Source organism: Solanum tuberosum, unplaced genomic scaffold, assembly GCF_000226075.1.
Source record: "Solanum tuberosum cultivar DM 1-3 516 R44 unplaced genomic scaffold, SolTub_3.0 scf00126, whole genome shotgun sequence".
Classification (NCBI taxonomy): domain Eukaryota; kingdom Viridiplantae; phylum Streptophyta; class Magnoliopsida; order Solanales; family Solanaceae; genus Solanum; species Solanum tuberosum.
Window position 1 is genome coordinate 224,121 of NW_006239051.1, and position 20,136 is coordinate 244,256.

A 20,136-nucleotide genomic window follows, 5' to 3' on the forward strand; every position below is an offset into this window, starting at 1 on the left:
GTTCTTTATGAATTTAAATAGTGATTGCAACATTAAATGTGTAACATACTGAATGACTCTTAAGTCACGTGTGTCACATGACATACTAGTCACGTGAGCCTGCACGACTCTCGAGAGATAACAAATATTTTTCACGTTCCTTTGATTCTTTTTTCAGAGGAAGTTAGTTGTGTGATTTAGGAATTTAAATAGTGATTGTGCATTAAAGGCGTGAGGTACTTAACAATTCTTAACTCCTGTGTGTTTGTACACACTTGACACATGAGTCTGCACGTTTGTTTGATGTGTTATACTCCTTTCACATGAATTCAATTTTTAATGTGCCTATTTCCTAGATTTTTTATGTGAATTTAGTTATGTGCTTTAGAAATTTAAATATTGATTGTGATATTAAATGCGTGAGGTAGTGAATGACTATTAAGTTTTGTGTGCCTGCACGACTTATCAGACGTGGCAAACTCTTTTCACGTGAATTAATTTTTTACGTGCACATTTCTTAGATTTTTTTTTCATGTGTATTTAGTTAAGTGCTTTATAAATTTAAATTTTGATTGCGACATTAAAGGTGTAACATACTGATTGACTCTTAAGTCATGTGTGCCTGCACGACACACTAGTCATGTGAGCTTGCACAATTCTCAAGATATAATAAATTCTTGTCACGTGAATTCAAATGAAGTGGCTATTCCCTAAATCTTGTCACGGGAATTTAATTTTTGATATGCTTATTTTCTAGATTCATTTTCACGTGAATTAAGTTAAGTCCCCTATAAATGTTTACTTTTACTTTCTTAAACTTTTTATGTGAAAAAAAGTTCAATTAAGTTATGGCACTCTAATGATTTTTTCGTTTTGATCAACTTCTTTAAAAAGTATCCTTTTGAATATATTTTTTCTTTTAAAGTGTGGCTCTTTTGGCTTCGAAATCTACACACACATATATTAAGCTTCTACTCTTAGTTTGACGATAGCGACAGACACAAGAACTGAAATAAATTTAAAGATTATTGTCACAGAGGAAAGGGGAAAATTGTTTAGATAGGGTGATATCCTGACTTCTTTCTATCAAAATAAATCGAATTCGAAAGCGTACCACTCTTCTTTACTTTACAATCAGCCTCCGACCCAAGGTGCTTTTAGAGGCTAACTAAAACTCTTATAGTTATGTGCTTTAGAATTTAAATATTAATTGCTATATTAAATGCATGAGGTAATAAATAAGTGTTAAGTTGTGTGTGCCTGCACAACTTTCTAGATGTGACACATTCTTTTCATGTGAATTTAATTTTTTATGTGTTCATTCCCTATATTTTTCACGTGAATTGTTACGTACTTCGCGTTTTTAATAAACAATCACTATTTAAATTCCTAAATCACATAATTAACTTCACGTGAAAAAGAATCTAAGGAACGTGAAAAAAATTTGTTATCTCTCGAGAGTCATGCAGGCTCACATGACTATTATATCGTGCGGCACACGTGACTTAAGAGTCATTCAGTATGTTACTCATTTAATGTTGCAACCATTATTGAAATTCATAAAGCAGTTAACTAAATTCACGTGAAAAAAATCTAAAGAACAAGTACTTCAAAAATCAAATTCACGTGAAAAGAATCTGCCACATCTGAAAAGTCGTGCAGGCACACACAACTTAACAATCATTTAGTACCTTACACATTTAACATTGTAATCAATATTTAAATTCATAAAGCACAAAACTAAACACACGTGAAAAAACCTAGGGAATGGACACATCACAAATTGAAATCACGTGAAAAGAGTATAACTTATCAAACAAAAGTGCAGACTACATGTCTAGTGACACACCCAAATTAGTAATGGTAAGTACCTCACATTTTTAATGTGCAATCACAATTTAAATTACTAAATCACATAATTGATTTCACGTGAAAAAATCTAGGGAATGAACATATTAAAAATTAAATTCATGTGACAAAAATTCAAGGAATAGGCACTTCATCTAAATTCATGTGAAAAAAGTTTGTCATATCATGAGAATCGTGCAGGCTCACATGTCTAGTGTGTGATGTGTCGTGCAGGCGCACGTGACTTAATAGTCAATCAATATGTTACGACTTTAATGTTGCAATCACCATTTAAATTCATAAATCACTTAAGTTAGTTATGTGGTTTAGGAATTTAAATAGTGATTGTGCATTAAAGGTGTGAGGTACTTAACAATTCTTAACTCGCATGTGTTTGTTCAACACACTAGACACGTGAGCCTGCACGTTTGTTTGATGTGTTATACTCTTTCACGTGAATTCAATTTTTGATGTGTTCATTTTCTAGATTTTTTTTCATTGAATTTAATTATGTGCATTAGAAATTTAAATATTGATTGCGATATTAAATGCGTGAGGTAGTGAATGACTTTTAAGTTTGTGTGCCTGCACGACCTTCCAGAAATGGCACTCTTTTCACATGAATTTAATTTTTTATGTGCCAATCTTTTAGATTTTTTCATGTGAATTTAGTTCAGTGCTTTATGAATTTAAATAATGAATGCGGCATTAAAGGCATAACATACCGAATGACTCTTAAGTCATGTGTGCTTGTAGTGGCGGAGCTAGAAATTTTGTTAAGGAGGTTCAAAATTTAAAGAGTATGGGTGTACAAAATTTTTTTTTTTATTACTAATGAGTGAGTGCATCTAGATTTAAAATTAAATTACATATCATGTAACTAAATCATATAAACATTTATAATTATAAAACTATTAATTGTATAAATCAAAACTAACCGAGAAAAGTCAACAAAAAAAGTTTTAATTACTACTCCCTCGTTCCTCTTTACTTGTCTGTTGACTTGACACTCTTAAGAAGCAATAAATAGAAGGATAATTTAATTATATTATTCGGTTAGATTATCAATTATTTAAAAATGGAGAAGTAAATAGTATTTAATAGTAGGAATAAAATAAACATAATATAATAAATTATATCTTATTTTATAAATTAAACAAAAAAATTTGAATAACTATCTTTAATAACTAAACAAGTAAAGAAATTTAATCATATAAAGAAATAAATTTGCTCAATCACTAATTTTTTTAAAAGAAATAATTTTTTTGGAATGTGTATCGTTTTTAAAGTTGATTTTGTTGTAAAAAAATATATTTAATGGTCTTGGATAAAGAACTAGTGATGAACTTGAAACATGCGGTTAGGCAATTATTTCTATTTATTTCCCATCTTTTTTCTTTAAACTTAGAAAAAGTTGTTCTAAAATTGATTCAACAAGAATCGAATCGTAGACGTTGGACACTAGATTAAACGCACTTACCAGGTCTAAACTAACAACCTTTGTTGTACATAAGATTGTGCGTTTATTTATATAAGGCAATAACACATAATATATTATCTATACAAGAGATCTAATTTTTCGATGACGGGTTGTAGCTCAGCCCCTGTGTGCCTGTTTGACACACTAGTCATGCGAGCTTGCACAACTCTCGAGTTATAATAAATTATTTTCACGTGAACTCAAATGAAGTGCCATTTCCTAAAACGATTCACAAGAATTTAATTTTTGATATGCTTGTTTCCTAGATTCATTTTCACATGAATCCAGTTAAGTCCTATTTAAATGTTTACTTTTACCTTCTTATATTTTTTATGTGAAAAATAATTCAATTAAGTTCTGGCACTCCAATGATTTTACTATTTGATCAACTTCTATAAACAATATTCGTTTGAACATTCTTTATTTTAAAATGTGACTCTTTTGGCTACAAAATTTATACACATATATTAAGATTCTACTCTTAATTTGACAATAGTGACAAATACAAGAACTGAAATAGATTTAAAAATTACTTTCTTAGAGGAGAGGGGAAAGCTGCTTAGATAGCGCGATAGCCCGACTTCTTTCTATCAAAATAAATTGAATTCGAAAGCGCACCACCCTTCTTTACTTTACAAACAACCTCTGTTCAAAGGTGCTTTTAGAGGATAACTATAAAACTCTTATAGTTATGTGTTTTAGGATTATAAAGGTGTGAGGTACTTAATGACTATTAAGTTGTGTGTGTCTGCATGACTTTCCAGATGTATCACACTCTTTTCATGTGAATTCAATTTTTTATGTGTCTATTCCCTATATTTTTTCATGTGAATTTAGTTAAGTGTTATATGAATTTAAAAGTGATTGCAACATTAAAACGTAAGGTATTGATTGACTCTTAAGTCACGTGTGCCTCCACGACAAACTAGACATGTGAGCCTGCATGACTCTCGAGATATGACAATTTTTTTAACGTGAATTCAGTTGAAGTGCCTATTCCCTGAATTCTTTCACGTGAATTTAATTTTTAATATTCTCTTTCCCTAAGTTTTTTTCACGTTAATTTAGTTATGTGATTTAGGAATTTAAATAGTGATTTCACATTAAAGATGTGAGGTACTTAACCATTACTAACTCGTGTCTGTCTGCATAACACACTAGACATGTAAGCCTGCACATTTGTTTAATAGGTTATACTCTTTTCACGTGATTTCAATTTTTGATGTGTCTATTCCCTAGATTTTTTCACTGATGAGTTCACAAATTAGACTCGTTTAGGGCTATATTTTGATAGAATTAGTGTCCTCAAATGCATATTTTGTCTCAATATCTAATGAAAACCCTTAAGTTTCAGGTATTTGGAGTTTGAGGCAAAGCATGAACACTACTTGGCAAAAAGGAACAAAGCGGCTGAAAAGAACGAAAAAATGAAGGCCTAAAAGATCGCCGAGCCTAGTTGGTGAGTCGTCGATCGACTTGGAGATCGCCTTTTGTTCCAATGCGTTGAGCCCTGAAGGAAAAGGTCAAGTTGGCGATATAATGGAGCAGTTGGTGTGTCGCCGAACAGTTCTGCGAAGCAGTATCATATTGCCCAACGACTCAAAACGCGAAGAGGCAAAAGGCTAAAGCATGAAGGCGATGAAATCGACCAAACGGCGGATCACCGAATGTATCGGCGATCCCGACTAACTTCGCCGAAGGGTCCTTCGCAACACATTTTTAAACACTATAAATACTTGTTTAATTTTCTAGCTTAGTATCATATCACTATTATTCTTAGAACTTTTTACAGTTTTTTTAGAGAGTTTAAGTTTTAGAGGGTTTTGGAGACTTTGTTCTATGACCTTGAAGATTCAAAGGGTTTCTACTCCAAGAAATTGGACTTGGGTCTCGAAGATTCTTCACTCTTCACGTGTTTTAAGACTTAATCCTGCATACCCAGTTGATGGAAACTGATATTAGTATAAATTTTTATCTCTTTTACATGTCTAGCTAAAACCCCAATTTTTGGGTGTGATTTTGTAAATATGGGTTACATTATTTGTTAGGTCTTGCTTGTTGATAGTTTATTTGTTGTTTAAATGTGATTTCGTTTAGTAGTTGTGTATGAACTTAATGGAGTTGTAGTTGCAAATACGATTTCATCTTAGTATTTTTGGCTTGCTCGAGAGAGAGGTCATAAAACTAAGATTACTAAATTGATAGCAAGTGGTATTGGGTCGACATGGATTCAGCTTGAGAGAGTGAATCCTAGTCCTTTTCAACACATTCAGCTCGAGAGAGCGAATGGGCTAAGGCGGAGGCTGTGCTTAAAGAGATAACTCGGTGTTCGAGAGAAACCGAGTCGATTCGGGGTAAGTTGCTCGAGAGAGAATTTACCCATACTATAGTCTAGCCTAGTCACAACTACTCAACAATTTAATATCAAAAGCATGTAGCCGACAATTTAGTTAATCCCGTATTCCTATCACATCCCAAGAATCCCGTCTCTCTATCTCGTTTTCTTATATTTTTGTTGTTTGTATTTGTTAACTAATACAAACCCCCCATTGATAATTGACGCTTGCGTCATCCCCCTTAGATTTAGTATGTTTATATTCGATAATGTCTATAACTATGACTAATTAGAACTAAATTTTATTTTTCTACTAATTCTCAAAACCACTCCCTTGGGACTCGACCCCAACCCTTGGTTGGGTTACTTTACTATTGTACGATCGTAAACACTCAAATTGTAAGTTGTGTCTGAATTACGCAAACATCAAAATGGTGTCGCTGCCGGGGAGTGGTGTTATTTGAGAATTGATAGTTTAGTAAAATTTTTGTTCTTCTTAGTTATAGTTCTACTTACTTAATTTGTACTTTTGTTTCATTGGTTTGTGTAAATATTTCAGGAAGCATAAGTGTTAATGGCAGCAACGGCAACCAGGTAGGCCACCAAGACGATATCAGAAATCTCAACGATGTCCAAGAGCCCAATATTAATTACCCCCATCGCATGGGAGGTATTGGGGCCATCCGTTTACCTCCAGCCGAAGGAAATGTAGTGTTCCATATAACGAGCACTATGTTGCAACTGTTACAAATGAGTTTTCAGTGGATTGACGCATAAGGATCCTTACGAGCATCTTGGAAACTTTGTAGATGTGTGCGGACCATTCTCTTTCAAAAACATCTCTCAGGAGTCAGTCAGGTTAAGGCTATTCTTTTTCTCGTTGATGGGAGAAGCATGCAAATGGTTGGCGGAGTTGCCACGCAAATCAATCACTTCTTGGGAGGAGTTGGTCACAGCATTTAATGTGCGATTTTTCCCTCCCTCGAATATGATGACTCTTCGGGACAATATCGAAAGATTTAAGCGTCTAGAAGGATAGCCTTTGCACGAAACTTGGTTGTGGTTCAAAAAGTTGGTGCTTCAATGCCCAACCCATGATTTGTCGGATAACGTGCTGCTACAATACTTTTACCGGAGTTTGGACTCGATAAACAAAGGTGTTGCTGACCAACTTTCATCTGGAGGCTTGATGCAGCAACCGTATGCAATAGCAGTCCAACTTCTAGATGGTATGACAATCATAAACAGAGCGTGGTACACCCGCAAGGACTAGGTCTCCCCTCTCACATTCAAGCTATATAAAAAGCAGATGGAAAAGGATCATGAGAGAGACCAAAACATAGCCAAGATCATGACACAACTTAACATTTAATCGAAAAAATGTTATGGGCACTGGTGCTCGTTGTGCCAATGTCGTTGGGGTCGGGTGTGTAAATCCTGAAGAGACGAAGTTTGAAGCCTTGTATAATGATGAGGTAAATTTTCTAACCAACCAAGGCGGTGGTTATCGTTCAAACTATCCGAGGCAGTGTGGTAACCAAGGTTGGGCTAGAGAAGAGGGTTGGAAGGATCGCGACCGAGAATGAAGGGACCGAAATCCTAACTAGAAGGATGGGGAGAAGGACAGGTATGTGCCTCCCCATGAGCACCGAAAGCCGAACGATTCAGAAGGTTGTCGGTCTGAGGATATATTTTCTCGTATCCTCAACAAAGTTGAGGGGTCGGACAAGATCTTGAAGGAAATGAAGGAAGATGTGTCGACCTGAGCCAGACCGTCAATTCTCATTCAGTATCAATCAAGTAGCTGGAGACCCAAATGGGTTAAATGTCGTCTCACCTGAATTCTAGACAAAAGGGGGTTTGTCTAGTGACACTATGGTCAACCCCAAAAATGAGGTTTAAATGTGGAATTAAGTCGTGCCACGACGTTCACTAAGGCGTTGTTTGGAAGGCAACCCAAAACCCTTTATTGTTTTATGTTGTTTTGATAAAATAATGGTATGTTGATTGTGCAGATGAAAGTATGGAGAGTGAACGAAAAGTGCATATTAGAGAGCAACAGGTCCAATCAGCGAATCGCCGAACGGTTCGGCGACCCTGAACTAGACCAATGTTAGACTCAACCCCAACTTAAATTGGAGTCTGTAAAACTCGACGAGCACAGGAAATTATTGTCGAATCGTCGACCATGTCGGCGATCCCGACGTAGACTGCCGTTTGGACTCCCAAAATAACTGGAAGTTCTGTAAATTCGGCGAGGCAAGTGGCTACTTGGCGAAACACCGAGTGATTTGGCGATCCTGGCTAATGTCGTCGAATGAGCGAAAGCTGGCACGTTTTTTCAGAACAAAGGTTTAAAAGTTTCAAAATTCATTCCTTTTTCCTTACCTTTCCATATTCCCAAATGCACCCCCAAACTCTAGGTTTTATATTTCTTGCATTTTTGGGGTTTTTTTAGTTGTTGATTTGTGCTCAGAACTTGGATTACATTGTTGTCTAGCGATTCAATTCTATTTTAGTCAGCACGAAAGGTTGGTTCCCAAACTCAGAGTTCTTTCTATAGATTTTGAACTCAATCCAATGATATTACCTTGTTGATCTGTGCTGGATCTTTCTGGTAGGATTTAAAACTTTTTGTTTGCCGGTTAAATTCACTATTTTTTCCCATATCGAGTTAAATAGTTAATTCCTTAAAATTGTACCTTGAAGGAGATGAAAAATCGTGGATTTTGCATTAGTGTCATTAGGTCTAAACCTAATTTGAGTTGTGCATACCTTGATTTTGTTTTAAGGGGTTGCGGGGTTAAATTCGAGAATATGGGTTGCATGAAGGCACGTTGGGCCGTTTGGCAAGCTGGGTCGAGCTCCGAACCACTCTGCGGCTCGCCTAATGACCCCATCTCGCCTTTAATTTCATGTTATATGTGTTGTTGGTTTCTGTAACTTTGGGTGAAAAGTCTTTGGTCGCCAAAATCACACGGCGACTCGCCGAAAGTCTTCTTGATCGCCCTTTGTTTGCACTCATGAACCTTTGTTGCACTGTATCTTTCGGCAGACAAACCCCTGATCGCCGAAAGAGGCCAGCGACTCGCCGAAAAGACCTTCCCATCGCTAATATGCTAAATATTATTTTTTAGCCAAACCTGTCGGCGAGCCAGACCTAGTTCGCCGAAGCTATTTGGCAATGTGCTGATTTATTCAGCGAGTCATTCTGCAACTGTGTTTACATGAATTTGATTTAGTATGTCTAACTTTTCCCACTATAATTGCAGACATAGCTAGGTCTAAAGTTGCTGGGAGAAACATGTCACGCCAAGGGAAAGTAAAAGGGATTACAATCAATGAGGATGCAGCTGCATCCAGGGGTCAGGCCGCAAAACTTTCCATAACTGGTGGAAAAAGCAAGGGCAAAGACAAAGCCCCTGAGTTATCAGAAGCAAGCTTCGGTAGTGATGGATTTTATACCAATGACCCCAACCCATCTGAAAGTGACGGTGTGGGTTCTGATGATGATGACCAGATGAAGGCACAAAGGACTGAGTTATGATCCAAAAAGTTGAATGATCCATCTAGGATCAGGAATTCTCAACCTACCACTCATACTCCTCTAGTCCCAAAGCAGACAATAGTGTTGGCACCTCCAGTACATGGTCCTCCGTCCAAGTCAATGAATAGATTAAAGGCTGAGGGGGTGAGGACGATTCATGAGGAAAAGCGTCTGTCCATAGATGGGGTTATTGACAGGTACTCAGAGATAACGGAGTTCCTGAGACACCACAAGTTCCAAATCTTCACCAAACTCCGTGGTCCTTATATTCCAAACTGGGTAAGAGAGTTCTACAGTGCATACAGTACACTAATACCTCAGAAAAATAGCTATCAGCAGCTTTCAAAGAAGTTGACTACATGGTTGTTAGAGGCCGGAGGGTGAAGTATGATAATGAGGCTATCAACGCAGTCTTTGGCATGCCCACAAATATTAGGGATCACTGCCAACACTTGATCAGAACAAAAAAACTGGATGAGATGAAATAGTGGTTATCCCCACTGAGCTCAGATGATTCTCCGAAGTGGTTGAAGGAAAGAGCTCCGATTGAAAAAAAAGATTTGAACATTGCCGCAAGATTCTGGTTCGATTTTATCAGCAACAAAATTATGCCATCCCAGAACAAGTTAGTTTTTCGCCTGCCTGGGTTGCATCATAAAGAAAACTCGGATAAATTTAGGTACAATCATTGCTTCAGAGATACTCATGCGTGCAAGGCAGCGCCAGACCTCACTTTCATTCCAGTATTAATCACGAAACTGTGCAAACGGGCTTGGGTACTTCGAGATGCCAAGAAGGATGTGGAAGTGATGCCCACATCCTCTACTGATATCCAGAGGATCGAAGTCGAGTACTTTAAGGATCAAGCAGAAAGGAAGAAGACAGCCTCGATGGAGTCAGTGAACACAGAATCATCACCCGCAGAGGCATCTTTGCCTACTCTGGTCCCTGGGCCTTCATGTATATCTATTACCACTGCTACTCATGATAACACTCCAGAATCTTTTGCAGTTGCACTGCCTTCCAGACCTACTGTTGTTGCTGTTGTTTCCCGGCCTCCACTCACCCAGGCTTCCCTACTCCGGATGGGACAGCTGGCCCATTCTGCGTATCATTGGGCTGCCAACCTAGAGGCCGCTGTTTCGGGCATGATTCACACTGCCCTCGCTGACGCTGTGACATCACTAAGCACTGCCATTGATACCCTAGCATCCAAGATAGTGGTGTGTGAGCGCAACCAAAGGGCCACGGTGGAGGTGACGACTTTAAAGGTTGTTATCGCTTAGCTGCGAAAAGATGTGGACTACCAGAAGTCCACTGATATGTCCATGATATTTGGAACAGTAGAGATTCCAGATGTGTCTGAGATGCCTCAGACCACCACCGGACATGGGGATAGATCGGAGCAGATAATCGATCTGAGTAAAAGGCAAAAACTGATGAAGAGATGCTTGAGGAGACTGAGGGAGCTGCAGATGAAGATCTGACCGAGACTGAAGCAATTATGATAGATGCTGATGTGCAGGCTTCCTTGGCAAATGCATATATTGTTGGATCCAGTGGAGCTGGTCCTTCTGAGGTCACTCCAGACACTGATGCTCAGACAGATGGAGAGACTGCATAGACATGATCCCCTTTTTACTTCCCTCTTCGTCTTTCTTTATTTTAAATTCTGGATATTATGTTATTTGCATTTGAGGACAAATGTTTTTAATTGTGGTGGGGTGTGGCCCACCTTTGTGTGCTATATTCTTTTTGGGCTGTGAATCAGAATGTGATTTTAGACTATTTTTTTGTAGATGTCTGAGCTTGTGGCTCCTTTTGCTTTTGTAAATGATTTCACCCTTCCAAAAAAATTTAAATTTTCGCTACCTCTTGTATGTACTTGATAGTGGCTGTTCTTTAGCAAATTTAAGTCTCGGTTTTGATCAATATCGATGACTTGAATAGTGTTCATAATTGAACGAACATGAATGTACAGCTACGATTAGACCAAATGAAGTTGCATAGATAATATGTGAACTCTTTGCATTTCGTTGTGATTAGCCATGTATCAAATCGATTCTCTTGCGATGAACGTTGCACATTAGCGAAAATGTAGTCTTGTTTGACTTTAGTGTCAATGCCTTGTGTGATGAGCTTATTGTGAACCATGCATGACAACACCTACAATTTGCCCCGTTGGTCCGATCGACTAAGTAAGGCTATCTCTTGATATAATCTTAGGCAACTTCGAAGAGTGTGAGCCAATTTGACATATACATCTTTTGTGGCCTACCTTGTGAGTGTGCGAACCTCTTTTTAACACCCCTTGAGCCTTATCTTTCTTTGGAAGAAACTTGATGAAAACTAGACCTCTCTTAATCCACTACCTATAATCCTCTTGATTTGTGGTTAATTGACTAGCCAACTTAGGCCAAAAACCTAAGTTGGGGGTGTGGTGAACGGATAAGGACAAGTCAAGAAGTGCAATGAAAGTCTACTTTAACTCATGGTGTTGAGAAAAATGGAACCCCTCCATACAAAAATAAAAGAAAAAAAAATGAAAAAGAAAAGTTGTGGAATAAAATACAAAAGAAATGGGGTTCCTGAACAATCCATGGAAAGTGAATAATAGGATGACTTATGAGTACTAAAGAAAATTATGAAGGAAGAGGAAATGAAGTGTTGTGAGCACCACATTTCATGAGGATGAAAGTTACTAAGCTTAAATTACCATACCTTTGCACTCAGCCCCATTACAAGCCCTGTAAAGACCTTTTTGAATTTGAGTGAGCTGAAACAAATGTCGATTGGAAAATACGGGCAAACCTATGGGTGAAAATATGCATAGTGTTCTTCTTTTTTAGTGTGAGCGTTGCATTTGATTCCGGAGCTTTAAATGATTAAACCATTGTGTGTGAGTAGGGAATCATTCTTTGTGTGAGGGCATTCAAATACTTTTGTTGAGCTTGAACTTGCATTGGAAGTAAGTATTGCGAGCGTGGAAATCTTTGGTAATGGTGTGTCACAACTTGAATCTTTGGGTACACAGTTGATCCTGGCATGAGTAAATTGAGTCTTGTTGTGTACATTCATGATCGAGTCCTGCGTAGCACTGTTCGAGACATCTTTTTTGAACTGCTGAACTTGTGGACAAGCAAAAGTTTAAGTTGGGGGTGTTGATGAGTCCACAAATTGGACTCATTTAGGGGTATATTTTGATAGAATTAGTGTCCTTAAATGCATATTTTGTCTTAATATCTGGTGAAAACCCTTAAGTTTCAGGTATTTAGAGTTTGAGACAAAGCATGGACATTACTTGGCAATAAGGAATAAGGCGGCTGAAAAGAACGAAAAAATGAAGGCCTGAAGATCACCGACCCCGGTTGGCAAGTCGCCAATCGGCCTGGAGATCGCCTTTTGTTCCAGTGCACTGAGCCCTAAAGGAAAAGGTCAAGTTGGCGATGTAATAGAGCAGTCGGCGTGTCGCCGAACAATTCCACGAAGCAGTACCATATCGCGCAACGACTCAAAACGCGAAGAGGCTAAAGGCTAAAGTAGGAAGGCGATGAAATCGACCAAACATCGGATCACCGAATGTATCGGCGATCCCGACTAACTTCGCCGTAGGGTCTTTCGCAACACATTTTCAAACACTATAAATACTTGTTTAAATTTCTAGCTTAGTACCATATCACTATTAGGGCTCGTTTGGTGTGAGGGATTAGAAATAATAGTGATAGGATAAGGAAATAGTGATGGGATAAAAAAAAATTATGTTGTTTGGTTGGCAAGTCCGGGATAGCTTATCCCGGGATTAATAATTAGTACCGGGATAAGTTATCCCTGCCCTCGGGTGGTATAGTAATCCCGGGATAAAGTAAGTAAATGCCAAAGATATCCCTTTAAACCATTTTTATACATCATTTTCACATTCATGAAGAATATTTTTGTAAACAAACAACTTGTTCTTAAAATTTATGTCATTCATATTATTTTTAATACAACAAACCAAACACTCAATAAAAAATAATTCCAGCATAGCTTATCCCATCATAACTAATCCCATCATAACTTGTATTCAAACCAAACGACTCCTTAGAGTTTTTGAGAATAGGGAGAGTAATATGTAGCAAGTAAAACTGAATTGCATTCTACCTTTGTGTTTTTGGTGTAATTAGATCTACTCTAATGACTGTCTCTAGCATTGATGTTTTAGACTCATTATAGGGATAGGATAGTGCCTTCAGAGTTCATTATGTAAATATGGTTTTCAGTACAACCCATGTATTGGTTTACAGAAATAGAAACAGTTACCAATCTCAATAAAAAAGGGTGTGGCCTAGTGGTTCTTATAACTTTTTACAATTTTTTAGAGAGTTTAAGTTTAGAGGGTTTTGAGACCTTGACGATTCAAAAGGTTTCAACTCTAAGAAATTGCACTTGGGTCTCAAAGATTCTTCACTCTTGAAGTGTTTTAAGACTTAATCCTCCATACCCAGTTGATGGAAACTGATATTGGTATAAATTTTTATCTCTTTTACGTGTCTACCTAAAATCTCAATTCTTGGGGTGTGATTTTTTGAATATGAGTTAGATTATCTGTTGGGTCTTGCTTGTTGATGGTTTATTTATTGTTTAAATGTGATTTCGTTTAGCAGTTGTGTATGAACTTAATGGATTTGTAGTTGCAAATACGATTTCATCTTAGTGTTTTTGGCTTGCTCGAGAGAGAGGTCGTAAAACAAAGACTACTAAATTAATAGTTGGTGGTATTTGGTCAACATGGATTCAGCTTGAGAGAGTGAATCCTAGTATTTCTCCCACACATTCAGCTTGAGAGAGTGAATGGGCTAAAGCGGAGGCTGTGCTTCAAGCGGCAACTCGGTGTTCAAGAGAAACCGAGTTGATTCGGGGTAAGTTGCTCGAGATAGAATTTACCCCCACTATAGTCTAGTCTAGTCACAAATATTCAACAATTTACTATCAAAAGCATGTACCCGACAATTTAGTTTATCCCGTGTTCCTATCACATCCCAAGAATCCTATCTCTCTATCTCGTTTTCTTATATTTTCACTGTTTGTAGTTGTTAACTGATACAAACCCCCCATTGATAATTGACGCTTGCGTCATCCCCCTTAGATTTAGTATGTTTATATTCGATAATGTCTATAGCTATGACTAATTAGAACTAAATTTTATTTTTCTATTAATTCTCAAAACCACTCCCTTGGGACTCGACTCCGTACCTTGGTTAGGTTACTTTACTATTGTACGATCGTAGACACTCGAATTGGAAGTTGTGTCTTGATTACGCAAACATCATTCACGTGAATTTAATTTTGTGCTTTATGAATTTAAATATTGATTACGATATTAAATGTGTGAGGTATTGAATAACTGTTAAGTTATGTGTGCCTGCACGACTTTCCAGATGTGGCAGACTCTTTTCATGTGAATTCAATTTTTTATGTGCTTGTTCTCTAGATTTTTATCACGTGAATTTAGTTAAGTATTTTATGAATTTAAATAGTGATTGTAACATTAAATGTGCAACATACTAAATGAGTCATGTGTGTCGCACAAGTTATGTGGGCATGCATGATTCTCGAGATATAACAAATTCTTTTCATGTTCCTTAGATTTTTTTTCACGTGAAGATAGTTATGTGATTTAAAAATTAAAATAGTGATTGTGCATTAAAGGTGTGAGGTATTGAACAATCATTATCTCGTGTTTGTCTGTACAACACACTAGACACGTGAGCATGCACGTTTGTTTGATGTGTTATACTCTTTTCACGTGAATTCAATTTTGATTTGTCTATTCCCTAGATTTTTCTTCACGTTTTTCACGTGAACTCAGTTTTTTATATCCCCATTCCCTAGATTTTTTAATGTGAATTTAGTTAAGTGCTTGATGAATTTAAATAGTGGTTGCGACATTAAAGGCGTAACCTACTGAATGACTCTTAAGTCATGTGTGCCTGCACGACACACTAGTCATGCGAGCTTGCACAACTCTTGAGATATAACAATCTCTTGTCACGTGAATTTTGATAAAGGACCTATTCCCTAAATCTTATCACGTGAATTAAATTTTAATATTCTCATTTCCTAGATTCATTTTCACGTGAATTCAGTTTAGTCCTCTATAAATGTTTATTTTTATCTTCCTAGATTTTTTTTGCGATTTTTTTTTTTTAATGTTTTTTGGCACTCCAATAATTTTCCCACATCGATAAACTTCTATTAAGAGTAATCTTTTGAACATTTTTTATCCTAAAATGTGACTCTTTTGGCTTCGAAATCTACATACATATATTAAGGTACTACGATCTTGGTTTGACGATAGTGATAGACCCATGAACTGAAATAGATTTAAAGATGACTTCCGTAGAGGAGAGGGGAAAGCTTCTTAGATTGAGCGATAGGCTGACGCCTTTCAATCAAAATAAATAGAATTCAAACGCGCACATACCCTATTTTTACTTTACAACAGCTTCTGGCCCAAGAGGTGACTTCCGTAGAGGAGAGGGGAAAGCTTCTTAGATTGAGCGATAGGCTGACGCCTTTCAATCAAAATAAATAGAATTCAAACGCGCACATACCCTATTTTTACTTTACAACAGCTTCTGGCCCAAGAGGTGACTTCCGTAGAGGAGAGGGGAAAGCTTCTTAGATTGAGCGATAGGCCGACGCTTCTCAATCAAAATAAATAGAATTCAAACGCGCACATACCCTATTTTTACTTTACAACCAGCTTCCGACCCAAGTTGGTTTTAGATGTTACCTTTTAGCAACGGGCCGTGACATGGGCCTAAAAGGCCGCAACTCAAATCTAATCTCTACGACCCGCGTAACATTTTTGGCGCTAATCTCCTTTTTCCCGCGAACAGTAAATAGCGCGGGAAAAAATTAATTCCTTTTAGTTGTTTATTTCACCCTACTGAATCCCCAATTCGTTTTCATTTTCACAGTAACCTCAATTGTATCTACATTTCTCAGTTTTTTCAGATTTGTTTTTTCTAACAATGGGTTCTTCAACAACAGTTGTGTTGCGGAGAAGAACGGAAGCTCCAAAACCGGGAAGAACATTGAGGAACAGGTCGAAATCAAGGAAAATGGTTGAAGAAGATGAATATAGTGATACTTCATGTGAGAAATGTGGATCTGGTGAATACCCAGCTCAGCTTTTGCTTTGTGACAAATGTGACCGAGGATTTCATCTGTTTTGCTTAAGACCCATTCTGGCTTCAGTGCCCAAAGGCTCCTGGTTCTGCCCATCTTGCGATGATAACAAGAATCTGACAAGTATGTTTATGGGTTTTCATTTTTTATTCGTTTCTTTAATTTTTGAACCTTTTTGTGTTAGAATTGTATTTGGGTGTTTATGAAATTTGCTAAAAATTGAAGCTTGATGTTGGTTGCCTAATCTTTAATTGTTTGACGATATGGTGTTAATTGTTATAGACTAATATAGTTTGAGTAATTAATGTCAGCAAAGCAACTCTTTTATTTTTGGGTGTGAAACTGTAAACAAGTAAATGTCAAGAACCCCCAATGTTAGAACATCCCAAACTATTGAGTGTTGGAATGGGAGGGTCCAAATGAAGTGTGATGAGTTTTGATGATCTGTAGAGTACATTGATTGTACAGAAATGGCTATGATGGAGTTTCTCTTATTCGTATCAACAGCTAATCTAGGGGGATGTTTTTATGCAGTGCTAATGATTTAATAACTATCTTTATAGCCCCAAATGTTTCAGTTTATGCTCCTACCTATTATCAATCCCAAGTAGTTTTGAATTAAGGTGTACTAGTAGTACTAGTTTCTTTAAGAAGGAACAATAATCATAAACAAATTAGACAGATGTGATCATCACTGTTTTACAATGCCATGGTCATGACAGTACAAAATTGTAATCATAAACAATTTTGTACATGTTGTACTGCAATGTCTTGGCTATTTCAACCTTGAAAGAATAAGGGGTATCCAATGCTTGCTCATACTTAATTTATTAGTGATTGATAAGGTGTTCTTATCTAATGTGCAGAATTTCCTCTCGTGCAAACAAAGATTGTTGATTTTTTCCGGATTCAGAGACCGTCAAACTCGATTAATGAGTTTAGTCCAGGCAAAGGTAAATTCTTTATAGTTAGGATGAAATTATCTTATTTGTTTGCTCCAATTAGTTGATCTGATGGGTGTTGCTTTTGGTTGTTTTTTTTGGTCAGATTGCCAGAAAAAGAGAAAACGTGGTAGTAGCTTGGTAGTTTCAAAGAAGAGAAGAAGATTATTGCCCTTCAATCCGACTAAGGATCCTACCCGGAGATTAGAACAAATGACATCTCTTGCTACTGCCTTGTTAGCAGCTGGAGCAGATTTCAGCAATGAGCTTACCTATATGCCAGGCATGGCCCCACGATCAGCTAATCATGCAGCACTCGAGCGAGAGGGAATGCAGGTTAAATAGAACATAATCTTTCACATTTTGACTAACCAAATGTGTTAGATTTAGACTGGCATGCTATTACTGAATCTAACTTTGAGCGGGATCAAAACTTTCAATTGGAAGAAAAATATAAAGGATGCATTGGCACATTGTAGTGGTTAAAGATGTCATCTTACTATCTTATTGTTAGATAAGAAATGGTCAAATCTCCCTGAATATCGTATGATTTATTTAGCTGACCTCAACTGACTAGATTCAGGATAGTCTGATTGACTGAGGGGAATCCTCTATGTTGTTTGCCACATAACCACTGGAGTGGTTTACATGGATACATGCCTTCTGAGTTCTGTGTGATGCTTGAAATTTTCACAAGGAGATAATAATATCTAGCTACTTAGTATGCCCATACGGGAAAAGATATGTAAAGCCTTAAAAGGAGAAATTGTGGGAAGATTTTTTTATTTCATTGTATTATTTAGAAAAAAAGTCCCAACTTTCTTAAGCATGATCCTTTGAATTGCCTATTTTTCAAATCTTATGACTTCTGTTATTGAACTCCAGGTATTATCTAAAGACGATACAGAAACTTTACAGTTGTGCAAGAACATGATGAAACAGGGTGAATGGCCACCACTCATGGTTGTTTTTGATCCCAAGGAGGGGTATGTATTTGATCACTACTTTGCTTTCCAATGTATTCACAAATTATCTTTTTTTTTTTGTGTGATCTTAATATGGGATGCTTAATTTATCTATTTATTTTTGCTTTGTCAGATTTACTGTTGAAGCAGATGCGATCATAAAAGACTGGACAATAATTACAGAGTATGTTGGAGATGTTGATTACTTGAATAACCGGGAAGCTGATGATGGAGATAGCATGATGACTCTTTTAACTACTAATGATCCTTCAAAAGACCTCGTCATTTGTCCTGACAAGCACAGTAATATTGCTCGCTTCATCAATGGGATAAACAATCATACTCCGTATGTTCTTTTCCATCAAACACTTGTGTGCTTTTTGAAGTTACTATGATATCTCATGCTTATCTGGTTCTTTTTGTACGACACTTAATTAAATCAATCACACATCATCAATTTGTCCAGCATCTATGTGTTCTTTCTCGTGGAATGAGACTGAACTCTTTCAGAAATCTTAATATTGCAAGCAGTTTAATCTAAAACTGGATGCACGAGTTAAACATAAACATGGCTAGTGTTAAATTCAAGTATGCCTTGTACATGCATTGTATGGTTTTTCTTTTGGAGTGTTCTTAATAATACATATTTCTTCTAACGCAGCGCTGGGAAGAAGAAGCAGAATGTGAAGTGTGCGAGGTTTGATGTTGATGGTGAATGCCGTGTTTTATTGGTTGCAAACAGAGACATTCGAAAGGGAGAGAGGCTATATTATGACTACAATGGTTATGAAAATGAATATCCAACTGAGCACTTTGTTTGACCTCATAGGATCCAAACTGATTTGTCCAGCATTGGTTTCTAAATTTTTTAATCTATTGGCACATAGCGCAAAAGCCCTGTAAACACAAGGGCAAGGTGGAGGGGTATACAAGAATGATTTTGTCTTGGGTGCATCAAATGCAAGAATTCCTAGTTTTTGGTCTCATTGTCCAGTCTCACATTTCATTCCTTCAAGATATTTTTAGTGGACTCATGGAACATGACAACCTGAGAAGATTTTTGTGTACAAATGTCAGCTATTGGTGATTCATCATGTAAATGCTTTAAGCTTGGTTCTGGAGAAAAAAGTTGTGTTCTCAGAAAATTCTGATCTTTGTATCTCATGTTTCCCCAAAAAGAAGTTCCTTAAGCCGTCCAAGCAAAACTTCTATATATTATTGAACTTTAGCATTTTCTGATCAATATCAGACTTGTTGAATATCCTTATAAATTGAATTGAATTGAATTGGTCAAGTTCAATCTCTACTTAGTATTGTTACATTTGAATTAATTGAACAATCATTGCAGCCTACTTTTTGTGAAGATTAAAGTTAGGCATGACAAGATACGAGGGAGAGACACTTATACGGTACATACGGAGGACATGACCTTAGATAGGAGAATATAGGAGATATAGATTAAGGTAGAAAGCTAGTAAGTAATTGAGTGTTGTCTCGCTTATCCTTCTATACTAGCAATAGTAGCATAATTCTTGTAGTTCCTTGTTTCTACGACTTCTGTTACTATTTATTATTCTTTGTACTTTGATTATCGTATTATTTTTTGTAGTTACTGTTGTTCCTTTTTCAGAATGTTCTGTCATGCCTTGTTGAGTATTTTGCCTTCATTTCCGAGAGTCTATCATAAACAACCTCTCTACCTCCAAGATAGGAGTAATATATGCGTACACAACACCCTCTCCATACCCCACTTGAGGGATTACACTGTGTATGTTATTGTTGTTTGAGATTTCTGTTCCTTTTTGTTTTTCATTTGGTCCACTTTGAAATCCGAATTTGCTTTAAGCAAATGCTGAATTCTTATCCAG

General features: G+C 36.9%; 1 protein-coding gene across 1 annotated transcript; it reads left to right on the top strand.

Annotated features, from left to right (window-relative positions):
- Window positions 1–16,126: 16,126 nt before the first annotated feature.
- Window positions 16,127–19,544, top strand: LOC102592920 (histone-lysine N-methyltransferase ATXR6). Its single transcript, XM_006350451.2, has 6 exons — window positions 16,127–16,485; window positions 17,229–17,315; window positions 17,410–17,639; window positions 18,189–18,289; window positions 18,402–18,614; window positions 18,930–19,544. The coding sequence occupies exons 1-6, from the start codon at window positions 16,206–16,208 to the stop codon at window positions 19,087–19,089; spliced, it is 1,071 nt and encodes a 356-aa protein (XP_006350513.1). The 5' UTR covers window positions 16,127–16,205; the 3' UTR covers window positions 19,090–19,544.
- Window positions 19,545–20,136: the final 592 nt, after the last annotated feature.

What these genes read in the sequence shown, in the direction of transcription:
- LOC102592920 (XM_006350451.2), top strand. Translation starts at nt 16,206, where the DNA reads ATGGGTTCTTCAACAACAGTTGTGTTGCGGAGAAGAACGGAAGCTCCA. An exon ending in TGAGTTTAGTCCAGGCAAAG is followed by an intron (nt 17,316 to 17,409) that starts GTAAATTCTTTA and finishes TTTTTTGGTCAG; the next exon opens with ATTGCCAGAAAAAGAGAAAA. An exon ending in GGGATAAACAATCATACTCC is followed by an intron (nt 18,615 to 18,929) that starts GTATGTTCTTTT and finishes CTTCTAACGCAG; the next exon opens with CGCTGGGAAGAAGAAGCAGA.